The sequence below is a fragment of the Geotrypetes seraphini genome, chromosome 1 (genome assembly GCF_902459505.1).
Source record: "Geotrypetes seraphini chromosome 1, aGeoSer1.1, whole genome shotgun sequence".
Taxonomy (NCBI): domain Eukaryota; kingdom Metazoa; phylum Chordata; class Amphibia; order Gymnophiona; family Dermophiidae; genus Geotrypetes; species Geotrypetes seraphini.
This window is the reverse complement of record NC_047084.1, coordinates 468620200-468641486: the sequence shown is the minus strand read 5'-3', so window position 1 is coordinate 468641486 and position 21287 is coordinate 468620200. Positions and strand designations below refer to the sequence as shown.

At 41.1% G+C, this 21287-nt stretch overlaps 2 protein-coding genes across 2 annotated transcripts; both read left to right on the top strand.

Annotated features, from left to right (window-relative positions):
* The first annotated feature begins 206 nt into the window (after window positions 1-206).
* On the top strand, window positions 207-1151 carry LOC117368484 (olfactory receptor 1019-like). The gene has a single exon (XM_033962192.1). The coding sequence runs from the start codon at window positions 207-209 to the stop codon at window positions 1149-1151; it is 945 nt and encodes a 314-aa protein (XP_033818083.1).
* A 17834-nt stretch (window positions 1152-18985) lies between these two features.
* On the top strand, window positions 18986-19930 carry LOC117368478 (olfactory receptor 1019-like). Its single transcript, XM_033962179.1, has one exon. The coding sequence runs from the start codon at window positions 18986-18988 to the stop codon at window positions 19928-19930; it is 945 nt and encodes a 314-aa protein (XP_033818070.1).
* Window positions 19931-21287: the final 1357 nt, after the last annotated feature.

The following is a 21287-nucleotide window of genomic DNA, read 5'->3' as shown; positions in this document are numbered from 1 at the left end:
TTCTCTTTAGCAGGTAACAAAAGATTAAAATTTTGGGGGTCTCCTTTTTTTCCAAACATTTTCATATTTTCCCTTATTTTAGTTTTTCAACTGTTGGAACATCAATAACATGTGAAATTGGAAAGAGGTCTCTTCATCTCATTGTCATATGGACACATTTCTCTTAGGCAAATGTTTTCTTAGATTCCTATAATAAGGGGCTGGAAATGGAGTGGAGGAATCAGACGGAAGTTATAGAATTTATTCTTGAAGGACCCACAGACCATGAAGAGCTAAACAATTTACTCTTTGTAGTGTTCCTGGCCATGTACCTGATCAACCTGCTGGGGAATGGAACCATGATCACAGTTATTAGTGGGAACTCCAAGCTACATACCCCCATGTATTTATTTCTCTGTTTCTTGTCTTTTGTCGATATGTCTCTCACTTCAGTCACTGTACCCAAAATGCTAAGCAACCTGGCCTCTAACAAGAAGACCATATCTTTCACCAACTGTCTTGCCCAACTCTATTTCTTCGTAGGTTTTACTGTAGAAGAATGTATACTCCTATCAATTATGGCATATGATCGTTATGTTGCCGTATGTAATCCTCTCCATTACATCACAATCATGAACAGGAAGTTATGTCTTAGCATGTTGTTTGCATCTTTGATCATCAGCTTTATGCATTCTTTGCTGCACACACTCTTGATATATCGTCTGTCCTTTTGTAAATCTCACAAGATTGAACACTTTTTCTGTGACTATACACCACTGCTACAGATTTCATGCACAGACACGTCTATCAATGAGTTGATGCTCTTCACGGAGACTGCAATGCTAGTAATGGTGCCCTTCTTGATCATCCTAATCTCGTACATCAACATCATCAAAACTATTTTAAAGATCCAATCACCTGGTGGAAGGCAGAAGACATTTTCTACCTGTTCTTCCCACTTCACTGTGGTAACACTCTTCTATGGGTCAATATTGTTCATGTATTTCAGGCCTTCTTCCAGCTATTCCATGGAAAAGGACAAGATTGCCAGTGTGGTGTACAATGTCCTGTCCCCCATGCTCAACCCATTCATCTACAGCCTGAGGAACAGGGATGTTAAGATTTCTCTGAGGAAAGCTCTACAGAGCAAGGTAACTTGTTCCAAAGAGTAAACATTCACCAAAGAAAAATTGAAATGTATTAAATGAAAGATTTTTTCATCTTGATGAGCTTCTACTTCAGAATGGAATAAAAATAATGTTATAAAAAAAGAATAATAGAAAAATGGAGAGCAATTAAATTCCATCTTTTTCCTCTCAAAAATACTATAATAAAGGGTCACACAATGGTAAGACAAATGGATAGTTAAATTGTGAATCTGGTTATCTACTATAATAAAATGCTAAGCGCAGAGAACTGCGCTGAATGTCCTGCGCTGCTCCCGACACTCATAGAGTTCCTATGAGCGTTGGGAGCAGCACAGGACATTCATTGTGGCTCCCCGCGCTAGAAACTGCTAGCACAGTTTCGTAGAAGGGGGGTAAGAGTACATAGATGATCTCTGGCTTAGGTCTCTCATATGTACAGACATATTTGGCTTACTTTTTGGTCATTGTTAATACAGTAGACTCTCTGTTAACTGGAACTCAAGTAACCAGAACTCTCAAGCAACCAGCAAAAAAAAAAAAAAAAAAAAAATCTAAGAAATACTATAATATTTTAAATAAAAATGAAAATAAAATCAATTTCTGGTGGAAATTTAAATGTAAACTCGGCACACCATCCCTGAATACGCCCATGCTTTGTCTACCTCATGTCTGGTAATTTGTCTGGAACAGTTTATGGTATGGAATAAAATGGGGTATAGGAATTCTATGAACATCGGAGCTGATACCGCCGCAACCAGCACTAAAAACCACACTATAGTTTTGTAAAAGGGAGTTAGTTAGGCCTATTTTTAAATGTAACTCTCAAGCAACCAGCATCCGGCAGTTATCAAACCCCATGGGTACCGGTTAACTGAGAATCTGCTGTACCTTTTTCTACTTTTGCATATTTTTCTGGTTGGATTCACACATTTATATATGTAAACATTAAAACCTTTTAACATCTTCCTTCTCATTCCAGCTGAATGTTGGAAGGCTCTTCATTTCCACCCTCTATCTTTATCTTAGCTCACAGTTAGAGAATGACACGGTGACGGTTTACCCGCGGCCACCGCATTTAAGCCGCGGGTCACCGCCGAAAACGGGGAAGAAAACTAGCAGTCGCTGCGGTGACGGGGACAAGGCCATTCACCGACCGCGGAAACGGTGAACAGGTTTGTCCCCGCGGGCCAATGTACCCCCTTCTAGGAACCGCTATTTACCTGTGTTTCACCGTGCTCCTCATTTGTCAGATGCAAAAACAAACACGACATGTACTTTAAATGCTTACAATGTTAGCCTATATGGTAATTAGACGCGGCCGCTGTACCTAATCGCGGCAAAGATCTCCCTGCCGTGATTAGCATAGTGACCGCGGCTACGGCTGCAAGTCTCCCCTCCCCCCAGCGATCACGGCAGGAGGGCACCCAACCCCTCCTGTAGACCCCCCCAACGGCCCTCCCGACAATCGCAGCAGAAGGGTACCCAACCCCTCCTGCCGGTCCTCCCAATGGCCTCCCCTAAGATCGCCGGCAGGAGGGTACCCAATCCCTCCTGCTGGACCCCCCCCCAACGAACCCTCCCACCCCGGAACCCCCTTAGTCTTACTTTCCAAGTTGGACCGGACAGCTCCTCGCTCGTCTGGCCAGCAGGCCTGCCTCCGTCCAAATGAGGCGGGCCCGCCCCTCCCCTCCCCTGCCTAACCCACAGGATCCTAGGGCCTGATTGGCCCAAGCACCTAAGGCCCCTCCTATAGCGGGAGTGGCTTTAGGTGCCTAGACCAATCAGGCCCTAGGATCCTGTGGGTTGGGCAGGGTAGGGGCGGGCCCGCCTCATTTGGACGGAGGCAAGCCTGCTGGCCATACGTGTGAGGAGCCGTCCGGTCCAACTTGGAAAGTAAGACTAAGGGGGTTCCGGGGTGGGAGGGTTCGTTGGGGGGGGGGTCCAGCAGGAGGGGTTGGGTACCCTCCTGCCGGCGATCTTAGGGGAGGCCATTGGGAGGACCGGCAGGAGGGGTTGGGTACCCTTCTGCTGCGATTGTCGGGAGGGCCGTTGGGGGGGTCTACAGGAGGGGTTGGGTGCCCTCCTGCCGTGATCGCTGGGGGGAGGGGAGACTTGCAGCCGTAGCCGCGATCACTATGCTAATCACGGCAGGGAGATCTTTGCCGCGATTAGGTACAGCGGCCGCGTCTAATTACCATATAGGCTAACATTGTAAGCATTTAAAGTACATGTCGTGTTTGTTTTTGCATTGCTAGCCCCAGGGGTGGTGGAAGATTAGTGATTGAAAAACTGTATGAAAAATAACTATTTTAAATTTAGTGATCAAAATGTGTCAGTTTTGAGAATTTATATTAATTAATTTTTTCTCTGCGTGTTTTGTTTTTGTATAGTTATTAACTAATATTTAACTAAGTTTTAAAGTTTTAAAGAATGTTTCCTTTATACGTAAATAAAGAAAAGTGAATGGGATTGCAGTGGCGGTGACGGGGCGGTGAATGGGGTGGCAGTGGCGGTGACGGGGCGGTGAAGAGGATGGTGAGACGGGGACGGGGCGGTGACGGGGATGGTGAGATGGGGACGGGGCGGTGACGGGGATGGTGAGACGGGGACGGGGCGGTGACGGGGACCAATTTTTTCACCGTGTCATTCTCTACTCACAGTGTTAGATTTCATTGACTCTTGCAAGGAAAGCATACAAGACATCTACTTCAAATTTTAATGCTAATTGAAACCAAATGTCTCGCATATTGATTGAAAAGTGTCAATATAATCTATTCACATAATTCTGGAAATCCATTAAAAACTCAGCATATGATGAGTGTTCTGAAGCCCTAGAGAAAGACAAAGGTTTGTGATAGTAACCCATAAATCTGCCATGTATTGTCCTGTCATTACATTATAAGTAACTTTGGGTTCTATTTCCTAAAGTGCTGTAGGATTTTGCTCCTATTGCTCTTAAATAGAAAACTATGCAGTAGCATAGCAAGGGAGAGAGGTGCCTGAGGCAGTGGTGCCCCTCCCCCACCATCTTCTCGGCCCCTCTCCCCTACATGCTCCTCCCCCATCTCCAACTGCCTGCTTCCCTTCTCCTGTACCTCTGTAATGTTCCTGGCATGAGCAATAACCCCCAACCTGCTGTCGTGCCTGCGTGGGCTCTCCCTCTGATGTCACTTCCTAGTCGCAGGTCCAGGAAGTGATGTCAGAAGAAGAGCTGATACAGGCACAACAGCAGGTTGGAGGTTGCTGCTGATGTCAGAAATGTTACAGAGGTATGGGAGAAGGGCAGCAGTGCACGTGCGTAGCAGTGCGTGTGGGGGGAGGGCAGGGAAGATTGGAGGACGAGTGTCATGCCCCTACCAACACAGTGCCCAGGGTGGACTGCTTCCCCCCTTACTATGCCACTGGTTATATGGTAAATGCATCTAACGTAGATGCACCATCAAGAACTGGCACCTATAACACACACCCAGTTATATAGTATGTCCTAGTAGATAATAGGTGTACCTGCACATTCTGCCCTGGGCAAATGATGTGAGACATGGAGCAAATGTAAACACAGAAGGTGCCATGGCAATGCTATCTCACCCCCCAAAGAATCACCCTTTACAGTATACCTGATCTGAACTTCCTGTCAACCCCACCCCCTAATCATTATCTTCCATGATCAAGAACATATAACACCCTCCTCTCAAAAAATTGCCTTCTATCATATAACCCCCCATGAACAAGCTACCCCATTAATAAAGCACAAAGATTATCCCTCTCACACTGCAATCCTTTATAGCTCAGCCCCACTCCCTGCACACATTCACCATTCCAAGGGGAAGCCCTACCTCCATATACCAACCCCTTTACAACTCCCCTCATCCCCACCCCCCACACACATGCATATGAATTACCAGGAGGCTTTCTAATGATTTAGCTAACATTTATGCACTGGTTATGGTCTAGTGGTAGGCCGGGATAGGGTACAAGACAGTGGCAGGCAGATAGCCCCCCTCCCTTTTTTAAAATTCCAGTGGTCCAGCGCTGTATGAGCAGGAGCTTTCTGCGCTCCTGCTCCTCCTTTGCCGGATGGCTGCTTCCTCCTCTTGTGGCAGAGCGGTGCACAAAACAAGCGCAGGCTTTTCGCACTTCTGTCTGGTCTCGCACCGCTCCCTGAATGGCTGCCGTCAGTTCTTGCGAGCCTTATTTTTTAAAAAAAATGTATCTAACAATTGCCAAGAGGACTTTGTCATTTGCATCTGCACTGAGCTGTATCTATTTACTAAAGTTGGAGATTATACAAGGGCTGTTCAAAAACTATCAAACCTTTAGTCATAAAAAATATTCCTATTCATATACACAATCTTATACTAATCTCCTTCAAAGTAGTCCCTTTGGGCTGCCATACACTTCTTCCAATGGTTCTGCCACTGTTGGAAGCAGTGCTGAAACGCCTCTTTTGAGATTGATTGCAATTGGTCCGTCGCATTCTGCATGATGTATTCTTTTGACTGAAACCTGGTCCCTTTCAGGGGCATTTTCAGCTTAGGGAAAAGCCAGAAGTTGCACGGAGCCATGTCGGGAGAGTAGGGAGCCTGAGGAATCACAGGTGTGTTGTGTTTGGCCAGGAAACTCTGTATCAAATGTGAAGAATGGGCAGTTGCATTATTGTGATGGAGCTGCCAATTGCCCGCTGCCCACAGGTCTGGACATTTGCATCTCACAGCGTTACAAAAGTGACACAGAATCTCATGGTAGTTCCCCTTGATGATGGTTGTGCCGTGTGGTGCGTACTCATGATGAACCACGCCACTGGAGTCAAAGAAGATGGTCAGCATGACTTTAACATTGCTGCGGACTTGCCTTACTTTTTATGGCCTTGGGGATATTGGATTCTTCCATTATGATGATATCAACTCGGTTTCTGGGTCGTACCTATAAACCCAGGACTCTTTGCCAGTGATCACCGTGCTGAAGAAGTTGGAATCACTGTTCACAGTCTCCAGCATGTCCTGTGCGATCTCCAAATGGAGTTGCTTCTGCTCGATCATTAGCAGCTTTGGCACGAACTTTGCTGAAATTCTCCTGAAGCCCAAATCCTCAGTCAAAATGGAATGAGCAGATACAACAATGATGCTCACCTCGTCTGCAGATTCTCTGATCGTGATTCGATGATCCTGCATCACCAGGGTCCTCGCTTGGTCAATGACGATCTCATTTCTGTATGTTAAGGGCCTACCAGAACGTGCTTCACTCTCCACTGATGTGCCGCCATCTCTGAAGTGGTTGGACCACTCCTTTATCCATGTGGTACCCGTTGCTTCATCCCCAAAGGCCTGTTGAATCTTGTGGATCGTTTCCACTTGGGAATCGCTAAGCTTTACGCAAAATTTAATGCAGTAGCGTTGTTCAACTTTTTTCTTTCATTTTGTCAAAAATGAAAACTGGACGGCGCTCACTTACAGTTTCTCACTCATTGGTGGCCTGCCGGCAACTGACAGCTTCTGTAGGCGGGAAAAAAATTCAAGTATAATAATAATAATAATAATTTATTTCTTATATACCGCTATACCGTGAAGTTCGAAGCGGTTTACAATAAAGATACATTTGACAGTACATGGGATAGAAACGGTTTACAATAAAGATACGTTTACTCAGTACATGGGATGCAAGTGGTTTACATTAAAGATTCATTTTGTCAGTACATGGGATACAAGTGAGTTACAGTACATTTTGTCAGTACATGGGGTGCAGGTGGGTTACAATAAAGATACATTATGTCAGTACATGAGATTCAAGGTGGAAAATATAATTAATTTTGTGCCTTGGAATTAGGGGGCGAGGTGGAAGGGTCATGGTGAGGAAGAGTTGGGTATGGGAATTTAGAATTTGTTAAACAGGGATTTTCTAAAGTCTGCATATGTAGTGGCCTCAAGTATGGGCTTTCCAAGACATGTGTTTAGCCTAGCTGCCTGGAATGATAACATTCTATCTAGAAACTTTTTGTATTGGTAAGTATGCGCATTAGGGTCGTCTACTTACATGCACCAAACCATGCTTCCCTAGCTTTATTTATTTACGCAATAAAAATTAAACTCTGATACTTTTTGAACGTATTTTAACACAGATGGCTATAGTCTCCAGCATTCTACATGTCAGTAAGCAAATCTAGACGTAAGCTGCTGTGGCTCAATACTTATAGATGTTGCCTTCTACTCCTCTGGTAGAGAGTTCAAAACTATATCAAACATGTAAAGTATATGGTCAAATATTCCTGCATACACCATAAGCTTAACAAAGCCAATTTTTGCTGTGCCTGTCCCACCTGGGTGCATATTGTTGATGTCATGATGATGTCAGGGCAGTGCCATTTTTTCTGCTGAACAGCAAACGTGAGTGTTCCCTTGGGTACTCTTTTCCTGAGAGTTGGAAATGGAGTGTATCATGCAATAGATTATTCACACTTAATTTGCTGTATTTATAACCTTGAGCCAAAGCTGAAGTCTCCATCTACAATCCAACATGTGCTCTAGGGGACAGAACAGTAGAAAAACCTGCAGGTATGGAAAACTCCTTATAGAAAAAAGTTGTGAAAAACATATACCTATATCTAGAAATTTTGAATTATTAGAGAATCACTAAATTTTTGGCCTTAAACAAGATATTTTTTGGGAGGGGAGGGGAAATAAAATATAGCATTATTTTTTTATTTTTTTTATTTTTTTATTTTTTTTTTTTTTAAGTTCAAGAAATTTTATTGAGTTTGGTATATTAAGTACAATAAATGTTAACAAGGCAAGAAACATGCACGCTGCACCAATGCAATGAGTAGTGAATATGTATTCTGCATGAGTTAATAAAGAAATTACACTATTTATCTCTGAGTGCCATTGGTCTGTATGAAAGAAAGTCTGTTTTCATGCAGTAGGCACTATTGAGGTTTGTGAAACCTCTTAAGTATTATGAACATACATTTACAGAGACCATATATATAACTTTTTGGAATAACGGGTCTTTGGATATACAATTCTGAGTAATCTAGCTTGAGCTGGTGTGAAACATGGCTGGCCAATACATTTTAGATGTGTCCTCAAAGATGACTACTAGGCTTCACCTACCCAGCTTCCATCAGGCTTCAACCCAGGGCCAACATTAGCGAGGAGCAAATAGGACAACTGCCCCAGGCTGCACAGCTCTAGGAGGCCCCCATGAGCTGGCATATTCTCCCTCTTGAAGGACCTGCTCCTCAGTATGGCTGTCGGCCCACCCCTTCTGATGTACTTATTTGGGAGCAGAGTCGTCAGCCTCGCTGAAGTGCAGGAAGGTCCCGCAATAACAGTGTCTGCCGGCTCTGATCTGGAAAAAGTAAGTGACGTCGGAGGAGGTGGACTGGCAGCTGCAGTCATCACGGGACCTTGCCACAATTCCCTGCGTCTGCCAGTCCACCCCCTCCGATGTCACTTACTTCTTCCAGAACAGAGCCAGCAGATGCAGTCATCGTGAGACCTTGCTGCACGGCATTGGTTTGGAGGGAGAGAGAAAGGAGCTTAGAATGGTGGTGGAAGAAGAGAAAGGGGGCAGGGTGATATGGAAGGGTGCTGGAGGGAGAGAAAGGGTGCATATGCTGATGGAATTGGTGTGCAGGGAAAGGAGAGAGAGACATAAGGGGGAAGGATATTGGATAGAATTGGGTTGGAGGGAAAGAAAGGGGGAAGATGCTGATGGAAGGGGGGAAAGGAGAGGAGAGAGTGAAATGCCAGACCATGGGGGTGTGGGAGAGGAGAGGTGAGAGATGCCAGACCATTGAAGGAGGGAAGGGAAGAAGATGGATGCCAGCCCATTGGGGGTGAAGGGAGAGATGGAAGGGGGAGGCATACCGTTTCTGGAAGGGGCATAGAAGGAGAGAAGATGCCATATAGAAGGGGCAGAGAGAGGGTAAACAGTGGATGAAAGGAAGAGAGTGGCAAGAAGATGAGGAAAGCAGAAACCAGAGAAGACAAAGGTAGAAAAAATGTTTCTATTTATTTTTTTGCTTTAGGGGACATGCATCATTGTTTCTGTGCTGTTGCATTATATGCAGAATCCAGCTTCTTGGTGGTTCAATTTAACCTTTGTCTACGTATTTCTATTTTATCCCCCTCTTTTACAAAACTGTAGAGCATTTTTTAGCGCCAGCTGTGTTGGTAATAGCTCTGATGCTCAGAATTCTATGAGCATCTGAGCTGTTACCACCGAGGCTAAAAATCACACTACAATTTTGTAAAAGGATAAGGGGTTAGTTTGTGATTACATATTCCATACTAGGCAAAGGTGTTTTCTGTGTTCGAAAGACATGGTTTTCTGTTAGGATTGACTGTGCAGGATTGATCTGTACTAGTCTGGCTTGTTTAGTTTTACAATGGGTGTATTGATGTTGTATTGCTCACTGCAGTATGTAAGATGCTGCCTTTTCCTAGGTACACTCTTGCGTGACGTGTGGATTGTTACTAAAAATCATGTTTTTCATACAGATGGGGGGGGGGGGCAAAAATGATGGGCCCCGGGTATCACATATGTGTGAAGAAGTCATTTAAAATTGTTTTATACATATATGGTAGTAATGGTGGGTATGGAAATTGGGAGAGGGGCCTCCTCCTTAATTTCTGCCCTGGGCCCCAGCATGTCTAAAACCAGCCCTGCTTCAACCATGCCTCTGGCCAGGAGTCAAAGAGTAATAGTGCAAGTTTGAATCCCTAACACTACATCATCTCTTGATTTTGCACAGTGGAGCAAGAAGTGTGGCTGCATATCCACTGAGTTTGGTTAATACCCTGCACAGGTTTTATCTAGCCCAACTACTTCAATGAGAGGTGCAGTGCAAGCTGCACTGGTGTACCAAGGGGGGAGGGTGGGATGACAGCAAAAGCTAGAAGGATGCTATAAAACTAAGGCATATGGAGACATACTCAAAGATCTCTTTTTTTTTTTTCTTAAATTCTTTATTCATTTTAAAACTGACAAACAAGTGATTAATATTAAAACATTACATTACTAATAAAATATACAGCACTTGGCATTCTTATACATATAATCCATTAAAGTAGAAATGATAACCCTTCCCCCACCCAACAATTCTTCAACAGAAATCCAATCATTAAATAAAAATATGAATCATCCAATTTCCCCCCCCTCCCCCCAATAAAACACATGTATCCATCAGAAAGGAAAACGATGTTCATTCATTACAATAATTCTCTAATGGCCCCCAGATCTTTATAAAGTTGTTATAATTACCTTTCTGTACAGCAATTGCTCTTTCCATTTTAAAAATATGACAAAGTGACTTCCACCAAGAAGAATAATTAAGATTTGTATAATTTTTCCAATTAGCCGTAATGTGCTGAATTGCCACCCCTGTCATTATTAATAAAAGTTTGTTATTATAAGATGAAAGTTGACTTTTTTCCTCATAGCCATACCGAACAGAATAGTATCATAAGACAAAGCAACATGATTTTCAAGTAAACGGTTAACCTGCGTCCAATTTAATTCCAAAATAATTTAATACAGGGACAGTAAAAAAGTAAATGATCCAATGTCTCTACTTCCAGATTACAATGCCAGCATTTATTAGACTTAGATCTATCTAACTTTTGCAAACGAACTGGGGTCCAAAAAGCTCTATGCAACAAAAAGAACCAAGTTTGCCTCATAGATGCTGACATTGTACATCTCATTCTCCAAGACCAAATTCGTGGCCATTGAGATGCAGAAATTTGCTGCCTTATCTCAATACTCCAAATGTCTCTAAGACCATTTTTGGGTTTTTTATTCACATATCCAGATAATAATTTATACCACAAAGCGGTTTGATGTCCCAGGAAATCCGCTTGAAAACAAAGGAACTGCAGACTATATTGATTATTCAGATTTTTCCATTCAGGGAACCCTACCTGAATAGCTTGCTTCAGCTGCAACCATTTAAAATTTAAAAGATCTCAATATGTATACTTTGGAGAAAAGATGGGAGAGGGGAGATGTGATACCTACATGGTATAAATGCACATGAGTCTCTTCATCCAGGACAACTCTACTCTGCTGCTTTCTCAAATCAAAGCAGCCATCGTGGACCTTCCTGCATGTCCCTATGTCTGCTGATCCACCCCTCTCTGATGTCATTTTCTTGTTCCACAGCAGAGCCGGCAGCCACAAGGAAGTTCAGAAAGGTCCCACGATGGCTTCATGTAAGTTTACAGCTGCCACTGCTGCTGCTTTAAGAAGCATACAGCAGTAGTGGGGAGGTGAGTAGGCAGGGTACTGGAGTGAAGGGAGCGAGATGGAGGCAGATGCTGGATGGAAGTGGAGAGATGGAAGTAGAGAGATGAGAAGATGCTGCTGCATGGAAGAGGTGCATGTTGAAACAGCAAGAGGCTAGACTGTGGCTACACTCTGAGGACATGGCTACTGTGCACCCATATAGAAGTGATGCAGACAGTACCAAACACGTATCCTTCAGTAGTTTAGGAATAGGTTTGCAGTTAAGAGTTCCACATGTTTGTTGACATAACCCATGTGAAAATGCAGACAAAGTCCATGAGGCATCTCAGGGACATCTGGTAATCCTACTCTATGCACATTTCCCTCCTCTGTGCCCAACCCAGGTCCCAAGTACCTTCCTCTCCCACTTCCAATTCCTGTTTTGCCCCTACCCCCACCCTCTTTCACATTCATCTATAGACTCTTACCTATATTGGAGATAGCTCCTTATGTGGCCTGGGACCACAAAATAGTGGTACTCTTTCTCAATAAAGAGGCTGACCAGGAGTGTGGCATCAGCAAGAGAAAAATTAGGTTGTCTTCAGCCCAACATCATGTTGCAGCTTCTGCCTCATAACGTCATGCGCACTGACGTCACTAGGTGCTCCCTAGAGCACCTATTTAGGTAAATCTATAAAGCATGCTCCTAATCAGAGCGCCTTGGATATAGCCGCTTGAGCATGCTTATTTCCCTTAGGCACTATGCAATTAGCTGAGTGCTGCTCAGAGCCACTCAGCTCGATTCACTAAAGAGTGCTCATTTTTTTGTGAATCGCGCTGAGCAGCACCTATCTCGATGCCTAACTTTTGGGCACTTCTTATAGAATTTGCCTCTTAGTGGCCAGATTCAGGGCCCAGAATTCCAGGCTCCTGGAAATGACTCTGATGTGTGACTCCCAAGCTCAGATGTGGTGTATTGGGAGAGATATGAAAGAGGGCCAAAAGGGGGAAGGGGATTTATTTATTTTTAATTTACCCTTATCTATCATTTTTCTGATTAAAATAAATCATTCAAAACAATTCAGTAGCTTATAAAACAATAACATCTAGAAATAAAATATAAAAGTTACAGAAAAGCAATAATAAAAACAAAATAATAAAACAGCCAACTATGATCAATCCACTCCAATCTGACACTGCAAAAGTCAAATTATTGGGGGACCGAAATGTTTTCAGCTTCCTTTTAAATAACAAAAGATTCTTCTCTAAACTCAGGGATGTTTACATATTATATATAGGTATTTATTTTGTACCTGAGACAGTGCAGGGTTTAGTGATTTGCCCAGAGTCACGAGAAGCTACAGTAGGAATTGAAGCCAGTTTTCCTGGTTCTTAGGCCACCACACTAACTATTAAGCGATTCCTCCAAGCAGAAACATCAGATAATTTCAAATAAATCTTTATGTTGCCGGAAACCAACCCTGATTATGATTGAGATGAATATACAAAGAAAATATAAAGAAGACAAAGGACACTACAACATCCAGATGAAAATGATAATTACTAGGAACAGTAATAGTACTAAGGAATTAACTAACTTTGAGAAAGGCTCCGGTGATTGTAAAGAAAACTCCGGGGATTATCTTCCTTCTCTGAGTGGGAATTTTAGAGACTCCCAAGAATGATCTACTTACTCTAGAGGGGAGATTAGAGAACTATTGAAGGTCAACCAGCAGCTTCTTAAGCACTCAGAATCCAGGAAAGGACGAGTATTATTCGGCACAGGATATTTTAAGTACGGTAATGCAGGAAAATCTTGAATCACAGTTTTGGAAGTGTTTCCAGGAGACACAGAGTGATCATTCAGGAGTTAGGAAGCAGAGGTCTTTGATAAAGATCAATTCTGGTTAACCTTTAAATCTGAAGAGAAAGGTAAGAGGCTTTGGTATTGGAATAACAGGAGGTACTGCAGAACAGGATAAAGATGCATTATTAGTGAAATGGAAATCAGATTCATTAATACATTTATATGTGGTATTCATTAAGTGAATCTGGAGATGCCCTAGATCTTCAGTGAGAATAATGTTTAAAAAAAAAAAACTAAATACGTTATACAGTGGTACCTCGGAATCCGAATGCCTCAAAACTCAATCGTTTTGAAATCCGAACCTTTTTTTGTAGTAAATTTTGCCCCAGAATCCGAACTCTACTTTGGAATCCAAACACCCTGCACATTGTATGTGTGTGTTTCTGCCCCTAAAATCCAGTGTATTTACTATCAAAATTTGAGTTTGTGGGACCCAGGAACGGATTAATCCAGTTTCCATTATTTTCAACGGGAAAAATTGTCTTGGAACTCGAATATTTTGGAACGTGAATGGGGTTCTGGAAAAAATTAAGTTCAGATTCCAAGGCATCACTGTATTTTGGAAAGCAGCCATATCTCTACTGGAATGTCAGAGCATTTTCCAATTCTTTTTTCTTCTCAAACTATAGATGGGAAGTGAGAAAATTCTGGAATCCATCAAACAGATTTCAGACAAAGTAAGGGAAGATGTATTTTAGTCTTAGCAGAAAGTTATACAGCATAACAAGTATAATCCTACTATGAGAGCCATGGATCTCATGTTTGCAGTGAATGTAAATTTACAGTACACACTCTTCCCTGCGTCCAAGACTGGAGGAGCTGAAAAGTTCTCAGCCCAGCCAACCAACTTCCTAAATTCTGAGTGTTATTTTGCTACTATAGTTGAAAATAGTATCTTATTTCATTAAGTGCCAATCTGCAGAAACAAAATTCTATGTTTTGATATTGTTTCAGATAAATGATAGAACCATATCCACGTCATTCTCTTCTTGGTTGAACTGAGAACTTTTCAGCACTCCCTCGTAAATAATCTTCATCCTAATTCTTTTCTCACAGAAGAATTCATAGATAGTGGCAGTGGTGTAGCTCGAGCCCTCTGTAATGCCATTGCTCCCAAGGAAGTAAGGTAGCAAGGTTGCTTCCTGTGTGCTAAGGCCACTTGTGATATGCCAATAAATAGGCCAATTTCCCTATTTCTGGAATTAAAGGCCACACGCTAATTGCGCAATTAGCATGTGGCCATTAAAAATATTACTGCATGAGCTTTTACTGGCACCCATTCCATAAATGATGCCTAAAAGTTAGGCGTCATTTAGACGCCCGACACTCCAGTGCTCAGTACGATTCTATTATGTAAAGACACACAATAGAAAATCACGCTCAGCAGCACTCAACGAGCTTAAGTGCCTCTATATTGTTAGACGTCCTTTATAGAATTGAGTGGTGCTTTGTAGAATCACCTTTTAGGTGTTGCATAGACATCCTGACAGCGTCTATGAAGTTATCTCATTTAAGCATTATGATGTCATTAGAACAGCAATTTTATGCTGCTTTTTACATTAAAATTGTATGCAGTAAAATGGCATGCATGAGACAGCCCAATTTTACAGAGGAGGACTCCAGCATCACTTTTATATGTTTATTTATTCTGTAATTATTTATATACCACTTATATCCTAAATGGTTTTTACATTCAGCTACTTTATCATATTTCCCTATCTGTCCCAGTGGGCTCTAACTCCTACCTAGTGTAATGAGGGGATTAAGTGACTTGCCCAGGGTCATAAGGAGCAGAGAGGGATTTGAACCCACAACCTCAGGGGGGCTGAGATGGTTGCTTTAACCACTGCACCACACACTCCTCATCCAGAGAAGAATGTACTTACATTACAGGAGGGCTTGAGAGAGACTAATTCAAAGATACAACAGCCATATCTCCTTCCCTCCAGCTCTTACACTGAGTCATTCCTCAGCTGCTTGCTCTCACTCCCTCTTTCTTCCTGATAAAGTAGATGAAACATATAAATATGTGAGGAGCTAGGTGCCAGTTATCTCTTAACAATTGGTCTGTAATGGGAACATATTACAATGAACTCTCCTAAACATAAAAGAAAAATGTGTTCTGCTGCCTGCCTTCCCTGAACCTTGGGCTGCTGATCCACCTCCACCTCAGGCATTAAACCACATGTCAATTCAAAAGCCAAGCTTATATCCTCTTGATTCACAAGCAATCTTTTCTCTAGAATAAATATCAAACACGTGCCTTCAACATTTATCCAGTTCCTCTGCTGTTTTCCCCAAAAACCTCTCACCCCAACACAATCTGTGACCTAAATGCCTTTCCTTTTGGCCTTTTAGCTCCTTGATCACTCTCACAAATTGCAGGTGAAGTAGCTGTCGCTCAGAGCAAGTGGAAATGTTTGATGCACAATCTTGACAACATTGTGACATCATCAATATGCACCTAGATGGCAGATTGCCACTAAAAACAATATGAACATATGCTGGTGTACCTGACCATCCTAGGGGTTTGAACCCACCACCAAGGGAAGTTAGAAGAAGTGCCTTTAACCACTGAGCCACATCAACTCTGGACCCTAGAAGTGACAGAGTGCAAATGTAAATGCCAAAGTCCTCTCTTATGAGACCAAAAAGAGGGTGTGAAAGTACCAGGAGGGTTTGCAGTGGATTTGAAACCACCAAGGCTCTTTCTGAACATTTATGTTGTGGTTTGGGATGGCCTAAAGATGGGATGTTGTAGCATCAGGAGACTTACAGAGCAGATATCAGATGTGGCTCAATGATTAAAGGCACTTTATCTACCTTCCTAAGGATGTGAGTTCAAATCCCCCAGGATGGTCAGCTACCTCAGCACATATTCCTATTTTTTCAGTGAAAATTTGCCATCTAGGTACATAGTGATGATGTCAAGATTGTGCGTAAAACATGTCCACTTGCTCTGAGCCACAGTCACTGTGAGTAGGGTTTCTCTTCTTATTTTCTTAAACTTTGGGAATGAGGTTTAGTATGCAATATATATATATTTTTCCTATGCGCTGATTGAGTAATGCATTATTAAACCTCTTTTTCCATTATTATCAAACAGGAGTTCTCTTTACCCCAAAAAACAGAAGACCAATATGTGGATTCCTCCCGCACGCCTAACTCACACCTAACTCATGCCCAACACACGCCCAAAAGTAGACCTGGTTTTGCAATGTCTACATTTTAAATGAAAATATAGATGTCTTAGAATGCTTAAGAATGCTGAACACCATGCGATACTGTAAATGGATTTAAAATATGTATAATAACGTTGTTTAAGAATGTCAAGTGAGTTATGTGAATCATTTGTAATAATATTGTACACTTGTTGAAAGAAATAAAATGAATAAAGATTAAAAAAAAAAAAAAATACCACGCCCATGCCTATCCCATTAGGCTCGGCTTTTTCTGATGTGTGTCTATGAATTTGTAGACACCTATTCTGTGAATCATGTGCAGCCTTTGGACGTCTAACTTCTAATTATTGCTTGTTAAAGTTGTTAATTGTGCTTATTATTCAATCTATTTTGATGCCTAAGTTTGTGGATGTCTACATTATGAACACCTAATTTTAGGTGTCCTTTATAGAATTTGCCCCTAAGTGCCCAATTCTATAAATGGTGCCCAAAGTTAGGTTAATTTAATTGGTTTTAGGTTTAATTCGCACATTAGTTGGCTGCGCCAATTAAATTCCATTTAAAATATTAATAAAGATGATTGAACTTAAAATATCATTATAAAAAAAATTGAGTTGCCTAAAAGGCCACCATTATCCTGCCTATGAAGGTGCCTTATAATGCCTAACACCACTGTAGGCTTGGTTAACCCCAGAAGTGGCATTAGGCATCATAAGGCACCTCCATATGCATGTTTCTTGTGAAAGGTAGGCACCTACATTTCCTGTGCCTACCTAGGAGTTATTTACCTAATGTTTGATGCAACCACTTAAACCAGGTTTTGAGATAGCTTAAGTGTTCTCATCAAAATTAAGGCACAAAGCTGTGGACATAGGCTAGTAATCTGTTCCATGTGGAACTACCATTATATAATTTATGAATACAGTGTATCATCCTGGCACCTAACTTTAAGTAAATTAGAAATTGAAGTGGAATTCAGAAAATCAATAAACGTTAATTCATATCTTCTAGTGTACCCAGAAAGAATATCATAATTTTTCTTTTTTTGTCTTATTATCCTTTTTTTCTTATTTTCTCTTTTCCCCCTTCACTATCTGGAGGGAGAAAGATCTCAGACTAATTGATTGTCGTTACAAGCCAGCCAAATGGCTGTTCAGCTAGGTTAGACAGTGCAGTAATCATTGGTCTCCTTCCACCCCTATAAATCTAATCTAATCTTCCATTTGTGCATCGCTCATACCTATACAGGCTCAAGGTGATTGTAAAGAGAGGTAAGAGGGGAGAGAAAGAGGAGGGAGAGAGAGGAGGTGGATAGGTAGGAGGGATAGGAAGGGGAGAGAATAAAGAAGGGAGAGAGGAGGAAGGGGAAAGGGAGAGAGGAGAGGGTATAGGAGATTAAGTATCAAACAGATGGGTTTTCAGTTTTCTTCGGAAGATGATGTGGCAAGGTTCAATTCTGGTCCTTTCTGTAAGGCCGTTCCCATTTCGCCCACTGCTTCATCAGAGAATCATTATATGTGGCAGTTGCTGGTAAGAGCTGTTTAAGTTAAAGTGTTCCTTGAGGTCGAAGTACTGACCATTTTTTTTACAACAGCACTTATGGTGATGATTGAAATCAAGCGGGCATACTGGAGTATTTCCAGTCCCTGCTTTTTGGACTGATTCTCTGATGAAGCAGTGGGCGAAACGGGGCCGTTAGAATCAACACTTAGAATCAATGATCCTCCAACCATAAGATAAGTTGATTGAACAATCGGATGCATAAGGATTTGCTGTTAATTATTTATAAATTGTAAGAGCATATCCATAATAAGCATGTTTAAAGAGTTATGGGGGTGGAAGGAGACCAATGATTACAACACTGTCTAACCTAGCTGAACAGCCATTTGTCTGGCTTGTAACAACAAGTAATTAGTCTGAGGTCTTTCTCCCTCCAGATAGTCAAGGGGGAAAAGATAATAAGACAAAAAAGAAAAATTATTATATTCTTTCTGGGTACACTAGATATTAATTAACGTTTATTGATTTTCTGAATTCCACTTGTGTTTCTAATTTGGTATTTTTTGTTGTACCTAACTTTAAGTAACCTTTTGAGAATTATCCCTAATATGAGTACAAAACTGACTACTAATTATGCCCTTGTTATATCTATGGATAAGAGAAAATGGGAGAAATTACTTGAATAAATTTGAAACCTCAAATTTCCCCCCAATCCAAATCTTCTCTCTGAAATGTCCACTTTATGATTGGCTGAAATATATCTGTCTAGTGAAATCACTCTACAGTACATTATTTAGCTGCTCTGATGGGAAAATTTTGAGACAGTTTGATCTCATAGCTAACTTTCCATAGTCTGAATTGGTATACCTAGTTGTATTCCTTTTAGCAAGTAAAACAAAAAGTAAAAAGATTGGTTTTCTTTCTCCTCTTTTTCAGATATTTTCATACTTTCCCCTAATTTTCTTCTTTGTCCAGTGGAGTATTTTATCAACAGTGAGCTTGGAACGAGGTCTCTTCTTATCACTGATATTGTGACACATTTCCCTTAGGTGAATGTTTTCTTAGAGCTCTAAACTAAGGAGATAGAAATGGAAAAAAAGAATGAGACAACAGTTATAGAATTTTTTCTTGAGGGACCCACAGATCATGAAGAATTAAACAATGTATTCTTTGTAGTGTTCCTGGCAATGTACCTGATCAACCTGCTGGGAAACGGAACCATGATCTCAGTTATTAGTGGGAACTCCCAATTCCATACCCCCATGTATTTATTTCTCTGTTTCTTGTCTTCTGTGGATATGTGTATAACTTCTGTCACTGTCCCAAAAATGTTACACAACCTGATCTCTGACAAGAAGACCATCTCCTTCTCCCAGTGTTTTACCCAACTCTATTTCTTTATGACTTTTACTTCAGAAGAATGTTTTCTTCTTTCAATTATGGCATATGATCGTTATGTTGCCATATGCAATCCTCTGCATTATATCACAATCATGAACAAAAAGGTATGTCTTAGTATGTTGTTTGTTTCTTTAATCATTAGCATTATGCATTCTATGCTGCACATACTGTTAGTATACCATCTCTCCTTCTGTAAGTCTCACAAGATCAAGCACTTTTTCTGTGATCTCACACCACTGCTACAGCTCTCCTGTACAGATACTTCTATCAATGTGCTATTACTTTTCACAGAGTCCTCAGTGCTATTAATGGTACCCTTACTGATCATCCTGATCTCCTACATCTATATCATCAAAACCATCCTGAAAATGCAATCATCTGGTAGAAGGCACAAGACTTTTTCTACCTGCTCCTCCCACCTTACTGTGGTAATACTCTTCTATGGGTCAATATTTTTCATGTATTTAAGACCTTCTTCCAGCTATTCATTGCAAAATGACAAGATTGCCAGTGTGATGTATAATGTGCTCTCCCCTATGCTCAATCCGTTCATCTACAGCCTGAGGAACAGGGATGTTAAGATGGCGCTGAGGAGAGTTCTACAGAAAAAAGGAACTTGCTCCAAAGAGTAATCATTAGCTAAGGTAGAAAAACTAAAATGGACTAAACAGATTTTTTTTTTCATCTTGACTAACTTCTACGAGGAGCCACTGAAAAGTTCTCAGCCCAGCCAAGAAACAATGATATGGAGCCATGAAACTTACAAGATGTTCCATGCTTTACTTGACACTTTATGTTTCAATGATATGAAATGAAATGAAAAGTGTCAAGAAAAGTATGGAACAACTTGTAAGTTTCATGGTTTCACATCAGTCTCTTCTTGGTTTATTTATTTATTTATTTCGATTTCTATCCTGTTCTCCCAGAAACTGGTTGAGCTGAGAACTTTTCAGTGGCCCCTCCTTCCTCAGAATAACAAAGAAATGAAGGGTACTTAAATTCCATATTTTCTCTGTCAAATACTACTAGAATGAAGAGTCATAGCAATTTCAAGACAAATGGGTAGTTAAATTATAGAAACTGGTTCTATAATGTTTATTAATGTAAAGTTATAGCAAGTAGCACAGAAAGGTTTAAAAATGCCTGGATGTGTTTTAAAAAGGGATATTAGAACTGGGTGGGGGTACGGCATGTTGTTGCATATTTATTTATCCAGATAAGCTCTGTTTTGTTTTTGGATTTTTTTGGGGGGGGGGATTGGTTCATTTCTTGGTTATTGTTAATAGATTTTACTACATCAGCACTTGTTATGGTTTGTTTTATATTCATTCAAATAAAAACTTTTAACCCACAGAACATTTTAATGTCTTCCTTCTCATTCCAGCTGAATGTTAGAAAATTCCTGAGATCCATACTGTTTTATCAGCTCAACATTTAAGTTCTCTTTAACTCTTTAAAGGAAACAGTACAAGATGTCTAACTTTATACTTTAATATTAATCAGAATCACATATATATTGGAAGAAAAGTGTCAATGTAGTCTACTCAAACAATTCAGAAAATTCTTTAAGAAACTCAGCATTAGAGGAGCGTTCTGAAGCTCTGGTAAAGACACAAAGGGTTGTGGTATTAAACCATGTCATGTATTACATTATAAATAACATTAAAAGCTGTTTACTAAAGTACTATAGGTTTTTGCTCGTATTGTTCTTAAATAGAAAACTTAAATGTGGTAAGTGTTAAAGCTTTGTGGTAAATGCAGGGTGCATTCCCAGCACCCTCCATGCTACGTTCAGCTGTTTAAATTCCCAGACCACCACTACGTCTAAACTTACAACACATAATCAACCAAAAAAATGCATAAGTCCAAAACGCCTAAAACAAGAGCTTTTAGGCGAAGGAGGGGCCAGTCCTTCACCTAAAAGCTGGATTCTGTAACCGGTGTCTGTCAAAAACAACACCGGTTAAAGAATCCAACCACCAACCCTCC